The sequence below is a fragment of the Pseudorasbora parva genome, chromosome 20 (assembly GCF_024679245.1).
Source record: "Pseudorasbora parva isolate DD20220531a chromosome 20, ASM2467924v1, whole genome shotgun sequence".
Lineage (NCBI taxonomy): Eukaryota > Metazoa > Chordata > Actinopteri > Cypriniformes > Gobionidae > Pseudorasbora > Pseudorasbora parva.
In genome coordinates, this window is record NC_090191.1 from 5139409 (window position 1) to 5166562 (window position 27154).

General features: G+C 42.3%; 1 protein-coding gene and 1 long non-coding RNA gene across 2 annotated transcripts in view; one reads left to right on the top strand and one right to left on the bottom strand.

Moving 5' to 3' along the window:
* Nucleotides 1-7236: 7236 nt before the first annotated feature.
* Nucleotides 7237-15747, top strand: LOC137049434 (uncharacterized). The gene is made up of 4 exons (XR_010899595.1): nt 7237-7754; nt 8666-8883; nt 9922-10081; nt 15456-15747. It is a non-coding gene; the product is annotated as an uncharacterized lncRNA (long non-coding RNA).
* Nucleotides 15748-24111: 8364 nt separating this feature from the next.
* LOC137049024 (uncharacterized) overlaps nt 24112-27154 on the bottom strand; it is a 50572-nt gene continuing 47529 nt past the window's right edge. The window contains exons 5-6 of the mRNA XM_067427420.1: nt 27101-27147; nt 24112-25530 (exon numbers count right to left, since the gene is read on the bottom strand). Coding sequence (XP_067283521.1) covers nt 24953-25530; nt 27101-27147 — 625 coding nt within the window. The 3' untranslated portion in view covers nt 24112-24952. The remainder of the gene's footprint in view (nt 25531-27100; nt 27148-27154) is intronic.

A 27154-nucleotide genomic window follows, 5' to 3' on the forward strand; every position in this document is an offset into this window, starting at 1 on the left:
CTGCTCACACCATGCTTTGATGTCCCTGTACATGGAGGGCCAGTAACAGAATTGTCTCGCTCGTTCCCACACACGCTCAGAAGAGAAATGAGCAGAAGCTGGGGCCCCATGCAACTGCAAAAGAATGTCTGATTTTAAAGCAGAGGGAACAACTATCTGGATTACAGGGCTACTTGTGAGGGGACAGAAAACTGTGCGGCATAACAGTCCATCAGTGATAGAAAGACTGTTAAATTCAGTCCAAAATTTGCGTAAACATTGAGAAGCCCCTTGTAATTTTTTTCTTGATGGTCTTTGGGATTGCGTCACCCAACTCAACACAGTCTCAATATCGGGGTCAGCCTGCTGCAATTCCCTAATATCTGATAAACTGTGAGACAACGCATTCATGAAAGACGTACTGTCTGAATCGTCAAGTGAGTTCACAGCTGTTACATCTCCTGCAGAATCAGTGACTTCCGATGAATATTGAATGTAGTCTTTTTGAGTAGAACTCACCACATTCACTTCCAGTACCTCATTAACACTGGCCTCTGCCTCGCTAGGGCTAGGTGCATTAGGACGGCGAGAAAGCGCATCAGCATTCTTGTGCTGTTTTCCATCTTTGTGCACAATGACCCAATTCAATGGATCAAGCTCCAGAATCCATCTCCCTCTTCTTCCTGTTGGATCATCGTCGATGGACAAACGACGAATCGCTAAGAGTGGTCGATGGTCGGTGATAATGGTAAATGAGGCAAGTCCGATGTAATGCTTGAACTCCCTCACTGCCCACACAATAGCCCACAACTCACGATCAAAGGTGGACCAACGCTTCTGAGTGGAATTCAATGCCCGACTGGCGTACGCAACCACATGCTCACGTCCATCTCTGTCCTGGGCAAAGACTGCACCAACAGCCAAGTTGGAAGCATCCGTGTAGATTTTAAAAGCCACACTGAAGTCAGGTAATATTACCACAGGATCGGATGACAACACGCTCTTCAAATGGTTAAAGGATTCGTCACACTCAGCAGTCCACACAAAGGGCACGTTTTTCCCAACAAGCTGATTTAGTGGAGCAGCGAGTTTAGAAAAGTCCTTGACAAAACGTCTGTAATAGGAACACAGTCCCACAAAGGCTCTCACCTCAGAAGGGGAACGGGGAATTGGCCAGTTTAAGACTTTCTCTGTGTTCTTTGGATCAGGCTGAAGACCTTTTCGAGAAACAACATGGCCCAGAAAGACCACGTGATCCCTGGCAAGGTGACATTTGCTTGGATTCAGTTTTAAGCCAGCAGATTGGATTCTCAAAAACACCTCTTTCAGGCTTGACAGGTGCTCTTCAAAAGTTTTGCTATAAATCAAAACATCATCGAGATAAACCATGCAGATGTGCCACGGGAGCCCCCTGAGGACCAGCTCCATCAAACGTTGAAATGTGGCGGGGGCGTTGGATAGCCCCATCGGCATGGATCGCCACTGATAAAGGCCCTGTCCTGTCGTAAAGGCTGTCTTTTCACGATCGCCCTCTGCAACTTCCACCTGCCAGTAACCGTTAGAGAAATCTAGTGTGCTGAACCACACTGCACCTGCTAACGCGTCCAGCGTGTCATCCACACGGGGTAGAGGATGAGAGTCTTTAATAGTCACACTGTTTAAGCGTCTGTAGTCTACACAAAAACGCCATGTGCCACACTTCTTTTTCACCAAAACAACTGGTGACGCCCAGGGACTACAACTCTCCTCAATGACGCCATCCGCTAATAGGCCAGCCACCTGTTTCTCTATCTCAGCACGTTTTTCAGGGGATGCACGATAAGCACGCTGTTTGATGGGAGCCTGCTCACCCGTTCTAATGCGATGTTTCACTAGTGTACATCTACCAGAATTCTGTTTGGAGGAGCTGAAGATGTCACAGTATTCCAGCAGCAATGCAGAAAGTGCAGCCCTCTCTGATTCAGAAATAGGTGACTCATCAAGCGACACAGGAGGCGCAACTCTGGAAACCGCCGCTGCAGTTATATCGGCTGGACCATGAAACGGTTGAACATCGGAGTCATCAACTGAGTAAAACTCACCCAGGTGCATACCTTGTTTCAACGAAATGTCCTGTCCAGTAGGATTCAAAATCCGAGCTTTTGTCAGTCCATTGTGAACCGTGGCCACCGTGTGAGCAACTACTAGACCGGAAGAATCCGCCACATTGGGTTCTAGATAGCCAACAAAGTCACTCGCCATATGGGCTGCATTGGGTGAACACACTTTAACTGCCACAACTGACTCAGTGAGGGGTGGTAATTTCATAGCGGTGGCCAGCGACACATTGCAGCACATTGGAACGAAATCTCTGCTGGTAAGGAGAGGAACTGAGATGTCCCACAGTTGTAGCTTAGCATGGCTGAGATCAATTAAAGCATGATTTTTCAACAGGAAGTCCCAACCCAGCAACACAGTCTGTGTGGTCTCTCTTAGCACATGAAAGACATGCTGCCATGACTCAGTACCCAGCTGAAATGTTATTGTGATGGTGCCCAGTGTATCTAGCAATTGTCCATTTACAGCACGGGCTGACACATAGTCCTTTTTCAATGGACGATTTCGAAGTGTTGGAACTGACATACGGAAGTCGGCACTCATGAGAGATACACTGGAACCGGAGTCGACTAACATTTGAACCTCCACACCTTCAATTGCCCCTCTCACATATGACACTAGCCCATCACGGCCAGCGTCTGCAATCACATTAATGTCTTTTGAAATGGAGTCATTATCATCAGCATTGTCTATTTTAAGGCCCGCAGGCAGCATAGCTGGTGTTTGGGCCGCAACATCAGCTAAAATCCGTTTCCCGGCCCACTGCGGCGCTCCACTCCGCCAGGAGACATGAAACGCACACCCCGCTTTCTGGAGTCATTCTCATAGCTGTTCCATCTGCGAGGACTGGGGCTAGGGCTACGTTTAGCAGGGGATCGAGCAGAGTATGAGTCTTTATAACCACGATCATCCATACCTGATGTGTGCTCATCATGCTGTTGGAATGATTTTCTCTCAGGGGAACGACCTCTCCGTGCTGCAAAGACACGTGACTGGCATCCACGACCCCCACAGACACACTGGCACATTCCACTAGACTGAGAGCGATCTCCACTCCACTCATCCATTGCTCTAGGACTCGCTCTGGCTTTCAGTCTTTGGTTCTCGTCACCCAAGCGCATCAGTTCCATTCTCATGTCTCTCATTTCTTCCGTTAATCTATCCACTGCCCTGTATAGCCCTCCATTATCAGTCACAGAGTGAACAGCAGCCACTGCTTCTCCCTCATTATTACCATAGGCAGCATTAACAGGCATGTAATCAGTCTTTATTGAGTCTCTGGCATTTTCACACCGACCTGCGATTATCACAGCCTCCTCTAAATCTGTTGCTCCTTGTTCATGACATTTAGCTCTGAGCACAGGATCTAGACCAGCCAAGAAATGACGAAACTTTTCTTCTCTTTGGGCCGTGTCACCATACTCAGGAAAAGCCTCGTCCACTAATCTGCTGATCTCTGCCGCATACACTTCCAGACTTTCGCGCGGGGCCCGAGGGCGGGCTGATAAACTGGCTCGAAAGCGATCCATAAACTGTCTCTGTCCGAAAGCCTCTTTAAGTCTTTCTTTCACCGTCTTATAGTCACCCTGAACAATGGCAGGAAGACTGTCCCACAGAAGAAACGCCGCGCCGGCCAAACGTGTCGGCAGAATCCTCACCAGCTCATAATTAAGTGACGCAGCGCCGTCTCCCTCCGTGATCGCTCTGACGGCAACCTCGAACTGCCGCGTCCAGCACAGAAAACTCTGCTTCTCATCACCGGAGAACGGCGGCGGTAGCTCAATTTTCACGTGTCTGCTGACCTTTTCGCGGTCCCTTCTCGAATAAAAATCATCCTCCTCTTTATACCACATGATGGCCGTCAATGTTGAACCCGCGCGTGCTAACTTGGCTAAGAACTTTCAACTGCAAACTAACTAGTTAAACACACGCCGTAACACTGAGCCACGCAAAGCAAATAAACAAAACAAAACCGCTGCCACCAATGTGACCGAGCGTTCGTGCAGGGTTCGCCTAAAAACACTTTCTCATAAGAAAAACAATAAACGACAGCCGTCTGAACATTCCTTCCTTTATTCTCCGACACACATGTAAAAAAACCCACCTGAAAAACCCGCGACACTCCAGTACACAAAAAGTGCGCATGCACCCGCCTATCTACGGCAAGCCCCGAGGGGAAAAATACATTGCACACACATATACATAAAGAGCGCCAGTGCGTATCAAATGGATACATTATGCGAGATCAGATAAAGTCTGTTACACTGTGTTGCTGATCAGTTGATTAGTCTAACCTCAACATGTGCTGTGATCAGTCCTGCCCCCAATCCCCCCCCCCCCCCCCCCCCCACACACACAAACTTTAAACTTGATGACAATAAACACTGACAGTTAACACTAACCATATAGTTAACACTAACCATATTATTGTCTCTACACTGTTTTTGTGTGTGGGAGGTGGACACATTTGTAAAATGAAGCTTGCCCTCAATGTTTTCCATGTGTAAATTAAGTATATAGCTACATTACATGCTATATAAGTTTGTAAAAAATAAAAAGTAACATGCTGCATTTCCCATGAGTTATAGGCATGTTTTCAACCATTGTCACAGCAATTATTTACAGCACATCTAAGAAGTCAATGAAAAAGTAGTTTACTTAATAAATGTTTCATTCAATGAATTTACTGTCATAAGACAGGGTGTAACATACACTAGGTTCTGACATAACGTTAGGGATTATTGCCTTGACATCCAGATCCAAGCATATGTAACGTTAGATTAACAACTTTTCTCGTAGCTTTCTCTTTAGTTCGTTGCTATGGCAGTTGCTATTGACGCATCAACCACACAGCTTGCATTACTTCCGCCCGGAAGTATTTTCTTCACTTTAAAAAATAAATGTTTACATTTCTCCACAGATTTTTTTTTTTTTTTGATAACTCAACAATACGTTATGTTATTGTTAATAATTATTTAATAATTTCTCCTTTGATTCTGAGAAATCGAATCGAAAAAAAAAAAATTGTAGCTGAAGGCGATGCAAGTGCCTCGTGTTGTGGGCGGAGTCTGCGCGTTCTACTGTTTTAGCTCAAATATCTTAAATAAACCAACATATAACATTTTTGTTAACATACATTATCTAAATGCAGTGTAATTACTAGTTTGACTGTACTAGATATTTGACATATTCAGTAGATATATCTTTTTACAACCCTAGTTTATAACCCTAATTTGCAAACCAGAAGAACTACAACTGTTGTGCTCATTTGTATTAAGATGCATGGTGTGGGTACTGGGAGTTGTAGTTTTTACAACATTTGTGTTTTCCTTAGAATTTGAGTTTGTAAATAGTTAGTTGAAAGTAAGATGAGGGGTTTAGGGGTATGGTAAACACATCTATGCAATCAGATTTTAAATATGTTATTGTCAAGTGGTTTTAAATATATTTTTACCATATTTGACTGTGCCCCCAGTTGTTGACTATACTATATATACCTCAGTGTGATAGCTGAGTTCAAGAGCTCTCTATTACCCCTTTTCCACCAAGGCAGTGCTGGTGCTAAATCGGAGCCAGAGCCTAGTTTCAAATCGGTTCTTTGTGTTTCCACAGCCAAAGCACCAGCTCTGAGCCAGGAAAAGTGGTTCTTAAGTAACACCAAAACATTGCTGGGCTAGAAGTAAGAACCGCTTGCGTCACCGGCTGGGGGCGGCGTTACCGTGATCAACAAGATGAACACAAACCTGTGACCGCCATTTTTTCAATAGCAGCTAATCAAGCTAACAGCTGCTGGATTGTAATCTCCGTCTATACAAATCATGGAGAGCTGCACAAATGCGTTGGATTTGCGGCGTTTTAATGCTGATGTAGGATCATTAAGCCATGAGCCACTGAGGGAAGGCTTGTTCGAGATGCATCGGCGCGCGCTGTGCAGACTGATTGCGTATGACATCAAAGTAGAGCGAGCGCCAACGACCCCTTATGCTTTTGAATCGCTCGCACAGTATTTGGATATCATATGTGGGTTGGTCTGCGCAGCGTCAATGCATTAGATAGAACACGCCTGGAAATTGTGTGTGTGTGTTTGTGTTTCCCGCTGCCTCGCTAGCAGTAGAGTCCTGCAACGGGTCGGGTACCCGCGGGCATAAAAGTGGCTAAAACAGGTGGATTGTGACATAAATTATAAAATACACGGGCGGGGTGCGGGCGGATAATTAATTCCGTGCGAGTGGGTAGAAGTGCGGATGAAAAATATGTGCAATATTTTTCTGTGCTGTGGCGAGGCGGAGGAGCGAGCGAGACCGGGGCGTGATGGCGAATGAGTGTCACCTGTGAGCCACACCGGTCTCAAATCCTCTCACGAGGGAGCTCAGCGGCATATAAGGACGAGAGATCACCAGACCTGGATTTTACGTTGAGTTGTGTTTGTTTTATTATGTGTGTGCGTGGCAGATGTCCGTGAGGGGCCGCGTTACTTTCGCTTTGTTTGGTTAAGTCTTTTAAATGTTCGCCGGTTCTCGAAAAACGATCAAAACGATCCGGTCGTCCTTCTTCCCCCCCAAACATACTGTATTACAATTTCTATGTCCAATTTACCATTACACATACACGCAACAACGATATGCCATATGATCCATCACGTCACCACCACTGGGACGTTTGTTGATGCCACTCGTAGCCCAGATGGAGCGAGCGTTGCAGGATAAGCTATGGATGAAGTAAAAGTAAAGTTGGTGAGTGAAGTATATAAAATTGTTGACAACGAGTCTATAAAGGCACTTTAGCCTGTTTCTTTAGCCCATTCATGATGCTGTTGATGTTGAGAGAAGTGCAATATAAAAAAATAATAAAGCATTTTAATTGGAATGATTTTAGCGTGTGTGATTTATTGCGGGCACGGATCGGGTAACGTGCAAATATTAACGGGTCTGGGATGGACCCGTGCAGGACTCTGGTATGACGTAAGACCTGGCTCTGTTGTGGCTCTTAGCATGTGGAAAAGAAACCGGTTCTTAGAAGGCTCTCAAGTCGAACCAACTTAGAACTGACACTATCACTGGCTCCGAACTAGCACCCGGTTCATTCTGGTGGAAAAGGGGTACCTGCGAGCTGAGTGTAATCTCCCCTCCCCCATGCGCAGATTCAAAACATGTGGAAATGGCTCCCTCTGCTGGCTGTAGTCTTTAGCCTTTGGCCAAACGTTCCTCCTATGATGCAAATATCGTCAATTTGCATCATAGGAGGAATTTTTCCAGAAATAAAATGCATAAATCTCGTCTCAGGGGGATATGAGGGGGGAAAGCACAATCATTTGAATATACTCCAGGGTTTCTACTGATACAAAGCCAAATGCTAATCGCTGAAGTAACCCTTTAATTGTTGCAATTTTTTAACCCAATTTAGGCATTTCTTGGGAGACACAGATGATGACAGTGAAGATGGTCATCCTCATAAAAAAAGAGCCAGGGGTCCAGCCAAACTCTTAACCGAAGCACCACCTCCTGTTATCTCATCACCACCTTTTATCCCTAGTGGCACAGCTGCTGCTCCTCCTCCACCCACTTCACCACCTCACTGTGCACAGAGACCAGCAGAAGAGCAAACCCCTTCTACAAGCAAGGTCTACAGACCTACCTGGCGGGGGGGAAGATGTGGATCAGACGGCATTGCCTGCTCTGGTGAGCAATAACTAATTATTTTGTCAGCAATTTATTAATTGTAGTCTTAATCCTGTGTCAAATCTCTTTTTAGCTTTTATTATATTTATTAAACCTTATGGTGTTTAGGCATTTTTAGTCAACAAAATGTAGTCAACAAAAGGTCTAGGCATTTGAATCTTCTTTTAGTCAATGAAACCTAGACACATTTTTGGCATGTTGTATAATGGTGAAAATGATAATCATAATTACAGTGGCTGTAGCATTTCTATCGTAAAGAAGTGGATCAACATTAAAGATTGAGTAAACGTTCAAATTAAATATTATTTAGCCAAAATTAAAGAAGGATTTGAAATGCTGTAAACTGTAACAATACCAGACCATTGGCATTTGTTATTATACATGATGTACACATGATGATTGTATATTTTGCATAATATGTATTTTAACAGTGTAATAAGTTGTAATATGGAACCATATGATACTTGTTTTTGATTTACTTTATTTGAAACAAATATTATTGCCTAATTGTTATTGTATATATATATTAAATTATTTTAGAGGCTTTGCTAAGGTCCATTTTTATTACCACAAAAAATGGTTAATTACTTCATTAAGCATCAGAATAATTGACTGATTACTCGATTACCAGAATAATCGTTAGTGACAGGCCTATTCTCGTGTGTTACACAGCATGTCTGAACCTTTCGCAAGGGGTTTGTTCTCGCGCATCAAGCAAGTTTGATTGAGCTTTTGTTTATGTTTGCTATCAATGTTTATATGTGAATAAAAGCCTACATTTAGTTTGAGGCCTTTATTAAGTTAAACATTCTCTTCCCATCTGGTCAGTGAAATGTGCCTTAATGAGTTGTCCAATGCAGAATAAAAACATTTTATATACTACAACCTTTTTTTTCTTCTTTTTTTTACAGCTGCAGAAGTCCATATTATTAGTTTATTGGAGCTACTGAAACACCAGCAGGAACAACTCATTTCTAAAGTAAATTATTTAACAAGCAAATTAAACCCAGTTGGCCAAGAGATGTAAATGCCTGACCCAGTAGAATTTCCATTAACATCAATGGAAGAAGTGGAGATTTTTGAGGAGTGGCTCAGAAATCCCGCCAATAATCAACTGAAGTCAAGTGTGGTGAGTTTTGAGAAGTCAAGTGTGAGAGCTCTGGTTTTTCCAGAGCTGTTGTCTGTAGGATACAGCCGAATCAAAGTCTGTTGCATTATCTTCCTGTTAACACTGTGAAGCTGATTTGAAACAATTGGACTTTAATTGGAGCTCTATATAAAGCAGAAAAGTGTTACATTGTCCAGTTTTCCACCTGAACAATGGTGTAAGTTCATATGGCAATTCTCGTAGCAGCATGGATAACCTACAATGGACATTTACGAGTCGAAAGACAGTCTAAAAAGCCTAACCTAAACTCATTAACAAAAATACAGCGCGATATAAACAAACCAGAACTCCACGCGCTGTAACGGCAGCATATTCTCCTATATCAACCGTCTAGAAAGCAGGCAAGTGTTCCAATTAAGTAAAAAAGAAAAAAGAAAAATTGCTCTTCATTTCATAAGGATCACGTCCAACATATGTTGTGATTTTCTGTTTGTAGCTTTCTAAATTTTAATGCTCACGTATAAGGCCTTGAATAATTTGGCCCCTAATTATTTGTGTGAGCTTTTAACTCTCTATACACCAACACGTGCTTTACGGTCCTCTGAAGCTGGTCTTTTAACTGTCCAAACAGCACGGTTGAAAACTATGGGTGATAGGGCTTTTTCTACTTTGGCTCCTAAATTGTGGAATTCCCTGCCCTCTGAGATTAGGAATGCAGAATCCCTTAGTGTTTTTAAATCATCACTCAAAACATATTATTTTAGGATAGCTTTTATGTGATTCATTTGTCTACTTTGTTGCTGTCTTTTTATTTTTTATTTTTTATTTTTTAAAGCCTGTAATGTTATGTGTATTTCTATGTAAAGTGCTTTGAGATGTAACATTTAAAGGCGCTATATAAAATAAAGTTTATTATTATTATTAAATCAGTCCTGTGGATTTTCCTCCATCTCGTCATTATGTTTTTCAATTCCTGCCCTCATCTGAATTTCGTGCTTCATCAGAACCACGTGATTGCAATGCTACGAAATTGACTGATTTATTTTTGTTACATTTTAGATTTCCTCCCTCGCAACTATTGGGGGTCATGACACAAAACGTGTCACATGGAACATCCTTTCCCGCATATTCCATGATGATGTTGGGAGGAGGATCAACTGGAAGGGCATGAATGGGAAAAAGTCATTTCACCAGATGGAGTCAAAGAAGTTCCTTCTGTGTAAGTATTGTCTAGCTAAAAATATATAGGCACATTTATTTTTTTTATTTTTTTTAACATAACTTTTTTTTTATGTAATAAGTGATTATATCATGAATCCATCTTCCAAACTGTTATCTGTCTGTCTGTCTGTCTGTCTGTCTGTCTGTCTATATCTATCTATCTATCCTGAATCACAATACACCTACAATAAGTGTTTATATGCAGACTACTTATAACAAAATGGGACCCCACCCGTCGCAGAGTACCCCAGTCCTCATCATTTACATATGCACAATGTTATACAGCAAGACACATGCAGTTTTGTTTAACTGCTATGGTGCCAAAAGGTACATAGTGTACCTACAAATGTCAGATTGTACTCTGTCATTTTAAAGGCAGTGATTATGTGTATCCTTTTAAAAGAACAGTGTATAGTCATGCCAAGTGCAATTAGCGTGCCTTGTTGGCTAGATCTATTTGCACTAGCTCCACCTAACAATACCTGGTTGGACCAAACAAAGTAAAAAATTTAATAAAAAAGCTCATATTTCAATCAGTAAAGCATAACCGTGCGTTCACACCAAGCCTGCAGTCTCCCTCTCATTTACTGAAGCTTTCGCGCCTCGATCGCCCCCCGGTGACCGGTCCCAGTATAGCTGCCCCTCTGTGATTTCTAATGGACGCGAGGCAAACTAAATAATAAAATTACACTTCAAATTTTTTCCCCCAAAGTTAGTTTATGTCACTGAAGGCAGTTATCATCACGATGATTCCATTTCAGGTGTTCGTTTTAAAAATAAGTTTAGTTTGAGTTAGTTATTTGATACTATAAAAACGGGGGTGTGTGACGTCATGATTGACAGCTGAGACTGACGGCTTCTCTGAGTGAAGTTGTCACTGAGGCACTAACAGACTTTTTTCGAAATTTTTGGGAGCAGATTAGAGCTTTAGCTTTAATTTCTACATTTCCATAACTGTTTAATTCACACCAACATAATTAATTGTTCTGCATCTGCGAGAGTGTGGGCGGGCTTTTGATATCGCAGCTGTACTTCCTGCTCTACTTCCTGCGCTCTACTGCGCAACTCCGGTCCCGAAATCGCTACTGCGCAGACTCGGTCCCAAGATGTCCGCACCGTGCAAGGCCGCCTGAAAGCTTCAAATATGGCAAGCGGAAACGGATGATGTCGAGTCGTCCATATTTTTTTACGGTCTTTGGTTCACACCGCCCCCGGCGAGAGCTTCACAATGCTCTTAAAGTTACAAAATTATCTCCTGCCAATTGTAGAAAGCTTTGTGGACCTGTTGCCGCTCTGACGTAGATCGAATGTTTTCTTTTTTTAAACTGTATTTAAAGAGTCCGCAAATCAAACAACCATGTTGATTGATAGATTGACCACAAGTATGGTATAAGTTAACCTCATGAAATCGTTAAAATGTAAAAGTAAGAATGAATTGCATACCCGCTGAAAAAAGATCATTCTAGTGCCTATAAAATAGTGTTGGGCGACTTAACAAATTACACATCACTATGAATGATCTCGTCATAAATGATAGGGAAACCCGCACATCTATCGTTTAGAAAATATGTTGTTTTTCCCCTGGTCTAAATAGCCACTGCCTTAAAAAAAGCTGGTGGTAATAATGGTGTAATAATAAAACTATAAAAATAGGTAATTACAGACTGTTTTTACATTTACAGTCTATGATGACCTATTTTTGTATAATTGTTTAGCCATTGTTCCTGGCTAAATAGGATTAATTTAACTATTCAAGTTTTAAATGATTTAATCATGTTTTATTAATATTCATAAAAGCAGACATTAAATATTCAAGTGTTTATAGCACAATTCAGTCTATCTAATGTTGGTCTGTAGCTAGTTTTTACCAGAATGCTTTTGAATGAGGGATCTGAAAGGTATCTAGACCGAATGACCTATACGTAACTTACTGAACGGGTCAGATCGGATCCGCGGCGGATCAGCTGCTTTATAAACGGGTCCAGATCGGATCCGAGGTGGATCAGCTGCTTTATAAACGGGTCCAGATCGGATCCGCGGCGGATCAGCTGCTTTATTAACGGGTCCAGATCGGATCCGCGGCGGATCAGCTGCTTTATAAACGGGTCCAGATTGGATCCGAGGTGGATCAGCTGCTTTATAAACGGGTCCAGATCGGATCCGCGGCGGATCAGCTGCTTTATTAACGGGTCCAGATCGGATCCGCGGCGGATCAGCTGCTTTATTAACGGGTCCAGATCGGATCCGCGGCGGATCAGCTGCTTTATAAACGGGTCCAGATCGGATCCGAGGTGGATCAGCTGCTTTATAAACGGGTCCAGATCGGATCCGAGGCGGATCAGCTGCTTTATAAACGGGTCCAGATCGGATCCGAGGTGGATCAGCTGCTTTATAAACGGGTCCAGATCGGATCCGCGGCGGATCAGCTGCTTTATTAACGGGTCCAGATCGGATCCGCGGCGGATCAGCTGCTTTATAAACGGGTCCAGATCGGATCCGAGGTGGATCAGCTGCTTTATAAACAGGTCCAGATCGGATCCGCGGCGGATCAGCTGCTTTATTAACGGGTCCAGATCGGATCCGAGGCGGATCAGCTGCTTTATAAACGGGTCCAGATCGGATCCGAGGCGGATCAGCTGCTTTATAAACGGGTCCAGATCGGATCCGAGGTGGATCAGCTGCTTTATAAACGGGTCCAGATCGGATCCGCCGCGGATCAGCTGCTTTATTAACGGGTCCAGATCAGATCCGCGGCGGATCAGCTGCTTTATAAACGGGTCCAGATCGGATCCGAGGTGGATCAGCTGCTTTATAAACGGGTCCAGATCGGATCCGCGGCGGATCAGCTGCTTTATTAACGGGTCCAGATCAGATCCGCGGCGGATCAGCTGCTTTATAAACGGGTCAAGATCGGATCTGCAGTGGATCAGCTGCTTTATAAACGGGTCCAGATCGGATCCGCGGCAGATCAGCTGCTTTATAAACGGGTCCAGATCAGATCCGCGGCGGATCAGCTGCTTTATAAACGGGTCCAGATCAGATCCGCGGCGGATCAGCTGCTTTATAAACAGGTCCAGATCGGATCCGCGGCGGATCAGCTACTTTTTCAGTGGGTATGGGGCGGGAATGCCCCAGATCTGGTCTGGATCCGCAATCCTTATCTGTTACGGATCCGCTGCGCTGTGCAAGTGGACTCCGTTCCGGACCCAATTTGAGGATCCGTTCTGGAGCTTGTGATACCTCCGGGGCGGGTCCGTTCTGGAGTCAGTTTGCTATCTGGGTAGTCTTCACATGAGGGCTTTGTAAACACGAGAGCGGGACCTACATCTATGTTACCAGTTGATTACGTCATCCTTGGCACCTCGCAGAGCTGAGCAAGTTGAACAATTAAGCTTGAAATGTATATTCGTTTTTTTTAAATGACTGATCGTTTGACTAGATAAGACCCTATTCCTAATCTGGGATCACGCAGAGGCTATGAAGGCCTTTGAAACGGCGTTGCAGAGCTCTCAAGTCTCACGCATTGGGCGTGAGACACACGCATTTCAACCCGTTCACACGCTCACACGCCACACCTTGTATTTCTCACGCAGAGAAATCGCCAGGGTAACACACGCCATTAGAGGAATCAAGCGAGTTCCCCGTAGAGTTCTGACGGCCCTGCCACTCACCAGTTAATCTAATAAAAATAGAGACCGAACAGCCAATCATAAAATAGATATGCTGTATCTGGGTAAGATACAGATATTCCCTCCACCCAATAACGTTTACGTTCTGATTCCAACGTCACATTCTGTGATTCACGCCACAGAATCGCTCATTGAATCAAATGCTCGCTGAAGAACCGTTAGTTGGCAACTAGAAGCCCCGACAGACGCAGAGACATAAAGATAACGGTGTTAAGTAAAGTTTCTGACAGCACTTTGTGTTTTCTGTTCTTAATCCCTCAAAAAAACTTAAAGGAAGCCTTGTCTCAATCATGATTTGCATGAAATGCATTTTGCAATCGCTCTCACTCAGTGAACATCTGTGCTCACCTGCACTCGTGAATGCGGTGATGGACAGCTGTCCTCAATCGACTGCTGTTTGGATGTGATTTTTTTTAACTCACTTTCATTCATTAATTTATTAAAAGTAACTCCATTTTGTAAGATAATTTTCATCTAAGTAATTCCAAACATCACGAGGCAGACGACATAGTGATCAAATACAGTCGAGTTATTACCCTGCTCCACAGCACCACCCAGTGGATTTGGTTATAACTGCGAGATTTAGAGGGATTTATAATGGATTCGCTGCATTTACTGATGTCTGATTGCGAAGCAATATAGTAAAATTTCAATATTATTTTTATTTTTCGAACATTAATTACAGATCAAATATATTTGTGCTCACCCCTATTTATGGAAGCTGAAGTGTAGCGATATAAAATTTGCAATGCAATATGTAAAATGGCAATGCATTTCAAAATTTACATTTACATTTTCCATACCATGTGTGCAACATTTGGAACAAAATAATAATTCAAATTGAATGATATAATTTACATTTGCTATTTCCTACACTAGTTTTAACATAAAATGTAAACATAAATTGTATATTGTAGGCTAATACTTTATATAAGTTGCAAAATTAAAATTAAAATGTATTACAGAAATAATTAGATGTGTTTAACATGTTCAAGCAATTCCAAAAATTATGCCACGTCACCGCACTAGCCATTATTTTTAATGGAAAGGAGACATAGGTGTTATTCAAGCATTAATACAATTTTGCATAGTGGAAAACAATTTTTTTTTTACATTTTGTTATTTTAACTGAATTCAGAAATGCTTTTGAAATTAAAAACTTTGCTTTTAATAAACAAAATACACATTTGAAATAAAGACTGTTTGAAGTTGGGTTCTCCGTTCCCTGAATCTACAGCCTTTGTTGTTATTTTGAGTCTACACAAATAAAAGTAGACAGTTTATAATTATGTCTTGTACTTAGCCTATCTGTATGGCTAAAAAATGATGGTGTATTGCTGTGGGAGTTGTTTCCGCTGTCATAAAGAGAGGAAAAAATACAACTATACTTATATAGCAAACAATAATCATAGGCAGCTTGTCTAAGATTATTTGAGAGTAAAATAATCTCTGTTGTAAGCCACAGCTCACTTCAGCGCGACTGTGCTCATGTTAAGGTGCCACCAACCTCTGGGCTGAAGGCCTCAAAAACCTGCTACCAACACCAATAAACAACACTAACCATTCTCTCTCTCTCTCTCTCTCTCTCTCTCTCTCTCACACACACACACACAAACACACACACGCACACTAATTAAATACATATTTATTTTATTTGTACGAATTTGTCATTTTTCATATCAGACCCCCGTACCCAGCCAAACCCCCGTTGCTGCCGCCACGGCTGAAATCTCACTCTGAACTCAGTTCAAAACTTGAGAGCCCTGGCGTTGATTTGGACCTTCAACATTTTGGTTGCAACTGAAAAGCATTATATGATGAACAATCCTGGAATGTTTTCTTCAAGAAACTTAATTTCTTTTCCACTGAAGAAATAAAGACATGAACATCTTGGATGAAATGGGGGTGAGTAAATTATCAGTCAATTTTCATTTTGGGGTGAACTAATCCATTAATTATCTTTGATTGATGGCCATTACAGTGTGTTCAGTGTATTTTGTTGTTGTTTTTGGGTTTTGTTTTTTTCCTGCGCTAAGTTCAGTTTGCTATCAAGTTGGAATTGTAAATTACTCATGTGGAGTATAATTTGGTTATTTCATTTTGTGTTGAAATAAAAGTGTTTCCATCACAAATTTGTGCATGTCATTGATTGAAATCATATATGGTTAATATATGCAGAGATGTTGTAATATTGACTGAAATCATGTATGATTATTATATGTAGTTTATATGTATATTATATAAACTTGAAGAGCTAACACACCATTTCCCTATTAAACAAATATGAAATCTGTATAAAAAGCATATAAACAAATCACACAAAATATAAATAAATCCTATATGACTTTAATATGACTAGAATATGATTCAGTATAAGAACTTTATATGATTTGTATATGAATATCAGATATTTTCTACTAATACCATATACCATAGCATACTGTTTACATGTAAAACTCATATAAGATTTTTGCAGTATTCATACATGACCCAAAAGTTTTCTGTGTGTTTTTTAGTATGAAATGGGCCATAAACGGTCTGATTTTGTGTATGACATATATGGGACTTACATTAAACATATAAGATAATTCTGAGTAATTTAAGTAAGGAACATATATGGTCGCTATATATGAACCATATAGGTTTTTTTCATATGGGGAACTAAGTTTTAAAGAAAAATTGAAGGCGTCTCGAAAGACTTTAAAAAAAAACCTCCCTTCTTGTGCATTCCATGGCTTTTTCGGACTCGGTAGTGGAATATAAGGAAGCACTTAACATTGCACGCTCTGACTATCTTTCTACTGTCATTAACAAAGCTAAATGCAAACCAAAAGCTCTCTTTTCTGAAATAAGCAAACTGGTCAAACCCTCATCCGTAGCTATAACTGGCTCGGTTAATCTGTGTGAAAGTTTTCAGTCATTTTTTACACAAAAAATTGATAACATTTATAAATCTTTTTCTCCAATTTCCTCTTCCTGTTTAGATCCATGTCTGATAGGTCATTCACTAGACACTTTTTTACTCACTAATACATCTGTGGTTGAACAACTGATTATCAAATCTAATTCTACCACCTGCACACTTCATCCTATCCCCACTTACCTTCTAAAAACACTTCTGCCTTCACTTATTCAACCCATTACCCATATTATAAATAGATCTCTCTCTCCACTGGTTATGTTCCGCATGATCTAAAAGTAGCAGCTGTCACTCCAATACTAAAGAAGTCTGGCCTTGATAACACCATTCAGAATAATTACAGACCAACATCTAACCTCCCTTTCATTGCCAAATTGCTTGAGAAGATCGTCATAGTACAACTGCAGTCTCATCTAGAGCAAAATAATCTTTTTGAACCACTTCAATCGGGTTTCCGTCCCTATCACAGTACTGAAACAGCTCTTTTAAAAGTGCTAAACGACCTCCTCCTGATTTCTGATTCTGGTGCACACAGTGTACTTGTTCTGCTCGATCTCAGTGCGGCCTTTGACACTGTGTGCCACTCCGCGCTCCTTTCGCGACTATCTGCGATAGGCATCACTGGTGCTGCTCTTCAGTGGTTGACCTCGTATCTAACAGATAGACAACAGTTTGTAAGAATAGGTAAAGATCGATCAAGTACTGTTACTATCACTCATGGTGTACCTCAAGGTTCTGTACTTGGTCTCCTCTTATTCCTCATTAATGTACTGCCACTAGGTCAGATAATCAGACGACATGGTCTTTACTTTCACAGTTATGCTAATGATATTCAGATTTATTTCACAGTTAAACCCAATTTAACTCATCCTTCCGATTCTGTTAACTCATGCCTTCAGTGTCACGTCACAGACAAGGGAAAAGGGTGCGAGGACTCAAGTGCAGAAAATGATATATTTATTTATAACAAAAATAAACATAAACAGAAAACAAAACCCACGAGGGGGCAAAATACATAATCAAAAACCATGAACTGAAGACATACCACACAGGGAACCGGGAGACGATGACGAGACATATACACAAGGATCCAACACAGACTGACAAACACAAGGAGCTTATAAGGGGAAGAAATCAAGAGGGAACAGGTGGGGCAAATTAACCAATAATCAGATAACAAGAAGGGCGGGGTTGACAGTAGACCGGAGACATGACAAAACCCACATGTGCACACAAGACAGGACAGGCAAGTGACATTCAGGAACTTAAAACCTGGATGACTGATAACTTCCTACAATTAAATACTGATAAAACGGAAATCTTGTTGATTGCCCCTAAATCTCAAAATTTGCAACATGATGACATTTTCATTAATATTGCTTCCGTTACAGTCATTCCACAATGTGCGTCCACTGGTCCTGATAGGATCAGACCATGTCCATCTTATCACAGCAGATAGGCCAGTCCGCCAAGGAACGAAAGGTGGTCCGGTTGCAGTGCACACAGCCTTGGGGTGGGCCCTACAAGGGGCTGAGGAGAGCACACCAAGCCACAACTCAGTGCAGCAGTGTCTTTTTGTGTCAACTGGCTGCTCCAATGACTTGCTCTGTCGTAATAATGAGAAGTTATGGCAACTTGACGTACTGCCTTATCGAAATGAGAAACTGGTGATTCGCTCCAATGAAGACCAAGAGGGAATTAAACTTCTTGATTGCCGAACGCAGAGAATTAAGGTTGGAGAAGTCAAACGCTATACCACCCCCCTCCTGCGCAGGCCTGGTGCTCCAAAACTCATAAGCACGATTCAGTCCATCATGCCTAGTCTGAGGAGCACAGAGCAGAAACTTCAGAAAGACCCAGAGAAAACTGCTGTATACTCTGGTGAGAATAATAAGCTCATCAAGGCAGGCTATGTTACTAAGCTCCAACCTGAAGAGGTTACCAAGTCAGAGGAGACCTGGTACATTCCCCACCACCTGGTGTGCCACAATGCTAAATCAAGACTGGTCTTTAATTGTTCATTCAGGTATCAAGGTCTTTCTCTGAATGATCAGCTTCTGCCAGGCCCTGCACTCGGCCCATCATTGTGTGTTGCCTGAATCTTAAAAGGACCCCCAACAGTGGCTGTAAGTGCAGACATTCGCGGAATGTTCCATCAGGTTCGCCTGTTGCCTGAGGACAGACCACTACTCTGCTTCATCTGGCGAGATTTACATTGTGAGAACTGTCCAGACGTCTATGAGTGGCAGGTCTTGCCGTTTGGTACAACCAGCAGCCCATGTTGTGCCATTTTTGCTGTTCAACAGCATGCTCGCAATAACCAAGAGAGTTACCCAGGTGCTCTACAAACAGTGCAGTAGAGTTTTTATGTGGACAACTATCTGGCAAGCTTTCCAGCGGCATCCGAGGCCAAGCTCACAATCGATCAACTGCGCAATCTGCTGTCATAGGGTGGATTTGACTTCAGACAATGGGTCTGGGCATCAGTGATAGCACATCTACCTACGGAAGCAAGGTCCTTAGCTGCAGAACAATGGCTGGTGCAGAACAAGACGGATCCAATGGAGCCAACTTTGGGTCTAAGATGGAATTGTGCTGCTGATACCCTAGGATACCACTATCGTCCCATTGAACATGCCGCATTAACGATGAGAACAGCTTATCAAGTGGTAGCAACGCAGTATGATCCCTTAGGCTTCATTGTGCCTTTCTTTTTGCCCAAAATTGCTCATCCAACAGCTATGGTCCAAAAAAAGAGATTGGGATGACCCAAACTTGCCTCCAGATCTCCATGCTGCCTGGAACTCCTGGGAAAAAGAGTTAAAGCATCTTAGTGCTATAACCATTCCTTGCTGTTACTCATCAGTCCCTGATGATGTTCAACGGAAATATGACCTCCATGTGTTTTGCGACGCATCCGAGAGGACGTATGGGGCAGTGGCTTACTAAGTAGAATACACAGAAGATGACGTTCATACTTCCTTCGTCATGGCTAGATCGAGAGTTGCTCCCAAGAGGCAGCAGTCCATGCCTTGCTTGGAACTGTGTGCAGCATTGGCGGGAGCCCAGCTTGCAAAGCCTTTGAATGATGAGATAACACTCACTATCCAGCAGACAATTCTCTGGACAGATTCCACAACTGTGCTGGAGTGGCTTCAGTCGGACTCTTGTAGGTTTAAAGTCTTCGTTGGGACACGAGTCTCAGAAATACAGGAGTTGACAGAACACAGTGCGTGGTGGTACGTGGACACACAGCAGAACTCAGCAGATGATAATACAAGACGTAAACCACTCTTAAGTTTTACAGTGCCTGGTCGCTGGAGTCATGGACCATCATTTCTAAAACTGCGTTCTGAGCACTGGCCAAAGAGACCTGAACGGACAAAATCAGAAGAGTTACCTGAACTGAAGAGTCTCACTATCTGCTGCTTAACCACTATGGAACCAGATCGAACCCGTCTAGATGCCACTCAGTTCAGCACATGGAAAGAGTTAGTGGAAGCAACTAGACAAGCATGTCAAAAGGTGACAGAGGATTCGTCAAACACTCAGCTCATCGATCATCGTGAAGCAGAATTGGTCCTACTGAGAGAGTGTCAAGCTCAGAGGAAATAGCAGCCCTCAGAACACACAAACTTCTACCAAGCCACAGTCGACTAATGTGTCTAGCTCCAGAGTGTACTCAGAGTTGGAGGACGATTACGGAGACTGGAAAGCCCAAATGTTAAACAAATTCATCCAATAGTGCTAGATCCACAGCATCCAGCAACGGAGTTACTCATTAAAGACTTAAATGACGAGTGCTTGTTGCACCCAGGTACTGAACGAGTGTATGCGGAAATACGGAGACAATACTGGATCTTGCGGGGATGCCAAGCTGTTAAACACCACCAGATTAACTGTGTATCCTGTCAACGATGGCGAGCTCAGCCCAAAGAAGGCAGATTTGCCACCAGAGCGGCTCAGACTTCTCTGCCCACCATTTTACTCGACAGGAGTGGACTGTTTCGGCCCGTATCATGTCAAAATAGGCAGAAGGATTGAAAAACGTTGGAGTGTCATTTTCAAATGCCTCACCACAAGAGCATTTCACATAGAGCTTCTCAATTCCATTGATGTGGACGCTTTTCTGCTTGCTCTTAGGCGATTTATAGCCAGACGTGGCAGACCAAAGGAGATCAGGTCGGATTGTGGCACAAACTTTCGTGGTGCTGAACGAGAACTGCGAGAAGCCTTTGCAGCGATGGAATCCCAATTAAAAGAGCAGTTAGCAGATTACCAGATCCTCTTCAATCCACCTAATGCTCCTCATTTTGGTGGTGTTTGGGAGCGAGAGGTCCGCTCTATTAAATCTGCTCTCCAGGTAGCAGTGGGAAGTCAGTCCATCTCTGAAGATATCCTGTCTACAGTCTTGGTAGAAGTAGAGGGTATTTTGAATTCAAAACCCTTAGGATACATCTCATCAGACATTGCAGACCTCGACGCCATTACACCAAACCTTCTCCTCACGGGGCGGCGGGATGCATCACTTCCACTGGTGGCATATGCCTCAGGAGAAATGGGACGACGCAGATGGCGACATTGTCAAAATCTTGTGGATCAGTTTTGGTCTCAATTTACAAGGAACTACTTACCCACGCTCCAGACAAGCCAGAAATGGCACAAACCATCGGACAATCTGGCAGTAGGCGCAGTGGTCTTAATTATTGATCCACAACTTCCCAGAGCTCAGTGGCCTATTGGGAAAGTGGTTAAGACCGTGGTCAGTAAGGATGGATGTGTGAGAACAGCAGATGTCCTTGTCAGGGGCAAAGTGTCCACCAGGCCAGTTGCCCGCATCATTATGTTGCCTGCTCTTGAGGAAGACAACAAAGACTCTTAAAGAATTTTCTTAACTGGCACATTTGCTGCTCAAATGTGTGTGTGTGTGTGTGGGGGGGGGGGGGGGGGGGGCTGTTGTGAATTCTTTACTTATATGGGTTTCAGTATTATATACAGCTGTATTTGATATATTCAGGGTTGTTATGTAAAATACTTAATACATAAGGTAGGAACATACTACGCAATTTTTAGTGGATACCGTTTTTGGCGTAAGTGATGCGTTCTCTGTTACGTGCACGGAGCTGTAAATATATGACGCATTTTCCACCCATGCAGCATCTCTGAGTGCAGGACAAAGTTATTGACGCCGTAAGTTCATTTCCTGACTGTATTATTTGTAATACTAGATGTTTATACTGCTGAGACTGTCTCTAGTATTAAGCCTCTTATTCGCGGGTGTTTCGCGATCTTTATGATTATTAGTTCGCCACGTGAAACGCACATGGAAGTGCCGCTAGCATCGCATCTTAACCTACTGATATTGGTTATAACCCGTTTAGTTATGAGAATGATCATCAGATATTCTATATCTGTTATACTTTAATACCATAATGAGGATGGTGTGATGTATGTTAAGTTGATTATATGCTCTTTTTATATGGAGTTTATTTCCTTGTTCTTATTCTGCTAAACAGAGTATGAGAGAGCTGTTAATATTGTTTAGTTTGTAGTTTGCTGTTTTATCACAACAGTAAGTGGACGTTTAAGTTTGACATTCAGTTATTTATTTCTGTTTAATTTGTTTCTTACAGAAACTACCTCAGTTGTATACTACCATGTGTACAAGGTTAACTTGCACTAATAAAAGCTGGAAACTATCTGATGACTCCTCCTCTCTGATCAGAGTGCTGAAGTGGTAAACACTATTAAAAAATCGGCATTCAGTGGGGCAATCCCCAACATATTACATCTGGAGAAAAGGGGCATAGTAGGTGCCCTTTAAGCAGTGGTGGGCTGTCAGGGCCAGCAGGGCCTTCTCTGCTGGCCCTGTCAAAATCATATACATATATATATATATATATATATATATATATATATATATATATATATATATATATATATATATATATATATATATAATATTTCCAGAAAGAATGTATTTATTTTTGGCGTATTTTCCATATGTCATCATCTAAACGCATCACAGCCCCGAGGACCAGCACTAGTAGAATAGCTTGCCTTCCATTGAAGCTGCTATTTTCCATTGGACCATAGCTTTGACTGACGTGGGTCATTAGCCAATCAAAATTTGATGTGTAGTGATAGAACGGCCCAGAGGCCCAGCGATGTGTCGGTGTGCTACCCCCTGCTGATGTCATCAGCCGTCTGAACTTTTCGCGGGTTGTGAGAATTCTGTGTGAAATAAACTATGGCCGCCGCGGATGACGGGCTGCGTGCGAATGATGTCAAGCCGGTAATGTTAGCTAACAAGCGGTGTTTTTTCTGTTAAAGAGTATTTGTGCCAGCTGATTTTTGATTCTTTCACCATTTGCCTAAACGGTGACACGTGAGTGCAGTATCATCAATAAATAGTCAAATTGCCTTTTTGTCTCGCGTTTACTTTTTGCTTGCCCCCTTCCCAACGAACACTATGAAAGCAAAGTTCGTAGTAGTATTGCGTACAGTGCATTATTGTATTGTGTGTGTGTGTGTGTGTGTGTGGACACACATGTTTATTATGACACAGGTATTACAAGGAGAGGGTGAAATATGAGGACATTGGCCATGTCCCCACTTTTCAAAATGTTTATAAATCATAGTTACAGGATGAGGTTTTTTTAGAAAGTAAAAATGCTGAATGTTTCCTGTGGGTAGGTTTAGGGGCAGGGGCAGTGTAGGGGGATAGAAAATACGGTTTGTACAGTATAAAAACCATTGCGCCTATGGAATGTCCCCATATGTCACAAAAACAAACGTGTGCGTGTGTGTGTGTGTTGTTATGGTGACGGCATGGGGCTTGTTGATCGTGTGTGTGTGTGTGTGTGTGTGTTGTTATGGCGTGGGGCGTGTTGATCGTTAGCGAAGGCCCTGACTCAAACCCCACGGTACGCTACTGCCTTTAAGTGACCCTGGTTAGCATCTTATGACAGGGTTCACATGTGATTCATGAAACATATTTGTTTGCAGCCAATCCCATGGTACGAATAATTGTGCCTCGATAAATGTGACAGCTCAAAACAATTCATTTGAACATCACGCCCTAAAAACTCACCGTTTAGAAGCCTCACCCCGAGTTTAGAGAAACATAACCTGGCCACGAAGAGGACGTCACAAAAGAGAAACTGATCATACTCCAAAAACATCCCTTAACCTCGCAACTGCAAATAACTACATAAATGCATTTATTAAATACCGGTAAATAAAATAAAACATTAACAAACATTATAGAAACTCTATAGCGGCATTTCATTTCCCCTCACTACACAGCAATTCCTGAAATTAAATTGTTTTCAGAACAGTACAAGAAAGAAATTAGCTATAAAATATATATTACATTTTTTAAATAAAATTAGATTATAAGTTGATCTTAGTGGCATTCATTACAAACAACACGTTAAACCAAAATGAATTTATTTAAAGCCAAAATAAAACGGCATTGGGCTCTTTTCTCTCATTCAGCAATAATTCAAATACACTTCTATATTTGCCATGAAACATTAGGTTTCAGCACAAAGACACACTCGATCTTCTGTTCGATCATGAGATGAGGAAGTTTAAATAAAATCATCAGAATTACTTCACAACTGCATTAAAGTCACCAATGACACATGAACACTCAATTCCTGACAAAAATAAACCAAATACACAATGAAGCAAAATATACAACGAAGAAAAGAAATTAGTTAAAGAAAATCAACCAAAATACAAACAATCACACTCCCCTTGTAAACACACACACACAGGACAGCACTCTTCTTCCTGTTAAATTGGCGGTTGATAACATTAGTGGTTTATCGTGTGCACTGCCACAGGGTCGACAGCACAGTTCAAACCCAGCGCCAGTGTTAAGCGATGAAGGAACCGTCAAGCTGTTCACCTCTACATTAATCCAGCAGCAGAACAGCAGCGCCCCGCTGTCAGCGAACAAACCGCTGCTAACCCGGTAACAATACGGCATACACTGCACGTCTGAAATAACACACTCATAATCAAACACATATGATATCAGATCCTGACACATTAATACAAAGAAACTACCGTCAAACGTCTAGATTCAAACGAGTGATGACAAACTAGACAGACAGACAGACAGACAGACAGACAGACAGACAGACAGACAGACAGACAGGTAGGTAGGTAGGTAGGTAGGTAGGTAGGTAGGTAGGTCGATCGATCGATCGATCGATAGATAGACAGACAGATAGTCTCCTCTGACTCCTCAACACAGTTTCACTGATGCTCCAGACCAAAGCCCAAACCCAGGATAGAGTGTGTGTGTGAATGTGATCTGGACTGAGTGGATGAGCCTCACTGTGTCTCCAGAGACGCTGTAGAAGGACAGAGTTCCTGCTCTGAGATCCACATACACTCCTACTCTATAGATATCAGCATACTCTCCTCTACTGGGATCTGTTCTAATGCTGATGGGCTTTACAGGGAGATTAGTGCTTATGTTATTGTAACTGAACGAGTAACTGGAAGTGGAGGAAGAGCAGTTCAAAGTCCAGGACTGATCATTACGTCCAAGCACACACTCAATACCCCGTCCCTTCCTGCTGATGCTCTTATATGACACTGATATCCACACAACACCTCTCCACTCAATCTCCCAGTAGCAGCGTCCACACACACTCTCTCCACACACACTCTCTCTACACAACACTTGAGGCATATCAAATCTGTCTGGATGATCAGGATACGGCTGCTCTGTGTCAGTGAGTGTAATCACTCTGTTCGCCTCAGACAGACGGTGTTCTTTATTTACTGTGTTCGGGTCCAGAGTGAACTTCTGATAATCTGATAAAGAGAAAACATCACAGTCAGGAATTATGAATCTCATCTGATAATGAACACTGGAAAACATTAACATTATTCTTACAGAAACTCTCTTGAGTTGAGATCTGACAGTTTCCCCAAACTCATCTCCAGCAGCAGATCTGAGCCTGATTTATGATTCTTATCCTGTCTATAAATCTCATCTCATCTGTAGCTCAGCGCTCGACTCTCAGGTCTGAGCCTGATTTATGATTCTTATCCTGTCTATAAATCTCATCTCATCTGTAGCTCAGCGCTCGACTCTCAGGTCTGAACCTGATTTATGATTCTTATCCTGTCTATAAATCTCATCTCATCTGCAGCTCAGTGCTCAACTCTCAGGTCTGAGCCTGATTTATGATTCTTATCCTGTCTATAAATCTCATCTCATCTGTAGCTCAGCGCTCGACTCTCAGGTCTGAACCTGATTTATGATTCTTATCCTGTCTATAAATCTCATCTCATCTGTAGCTCAGTGCTCAACTCTCAGGTCTGAGCCTGATTTATGATTCTTATCCTGTCTATAAATCTCATCTCATCTGTAGCTCAGCGCTCGACTCTCAGGTCTGAGCCTGATTTATGATTCTTATCCTGTCTATAAATCTCATCTCATCTGTAGCTCAGCGCTCGACTCTCAGGTCTGAACCTGATTTATGATTCTTATCCTGTCTATAAATCTCATCTCATCTGCAGCTCAGCGCTCGACTCTCAGGTCTGAGCCTGATTTATGATTCTTATCCTGTCTAAATCTCATCTCATCTGTAGCTCAGCGCTCGACTCTCAGGTCTGAGCCTGATTTATGATTCTTATCCTGTCTATAAATCTCATCTCATCTGTATCTCAGCACTTGACTCTCAGGTCTGTTGCCAAGCAACCAATGACATTTGTTATTAAAATCTTCTTTCATTCTCATTTCATTTCATTCTGTGCTAGCTCGGACTGAAATCACCATGGTTACCAAACAGATCAGATGGAATCATAAAGTGTGTGTGTGTGTGTGTGTGTGTGTGTGTGTGTGTGTGTGTGTGTGTGTGTGTGTGTGTTATGGGGACAAAATGTCCCCACAAAGATGGCAATATCTGAAATCCTTGTCCTTGTGGGGACATTTTTAGGTCCCCATGAGGAAAACATCTTATAAATCACACAGAAGGAGTTTTTCTGAGAAAGTAAAAATGCAGAATGTTTCCTGTGATGGGTAGGTTTAGGGGCAGGGGCAGTGTAAGGGGATAGACAATACGGTAGGTACAGTATAAAAACCATTACGCCTATGGAGAGTCCCTGTAAACCACATAGACCAACGTGTGTGGGTGTGTGTGGGCATGTTTTTGTGAAATATGAGGACACAAATGTGTATGACACAGGTATTACAGGAGAGGGTGAAATATGAGGACATTACCAAAAGGCTTATGAATCATACTGTGTGTGTGTGTGTGTGTGTGTGTGTGTGTGTGTGTGTGTGTGTGTGTGTGTGTGTGTGTGTGTGTGTGTGTGTGTGTGTGTGTGTGTGTGTCTGAGTGAGTGAGTGTGTGTGTGCGTGTGTGTTTAGACGTACATTTGTGTAGTCCTGCAGTAATCCTGATCTTTCCTCCATGATCCACACTACAAA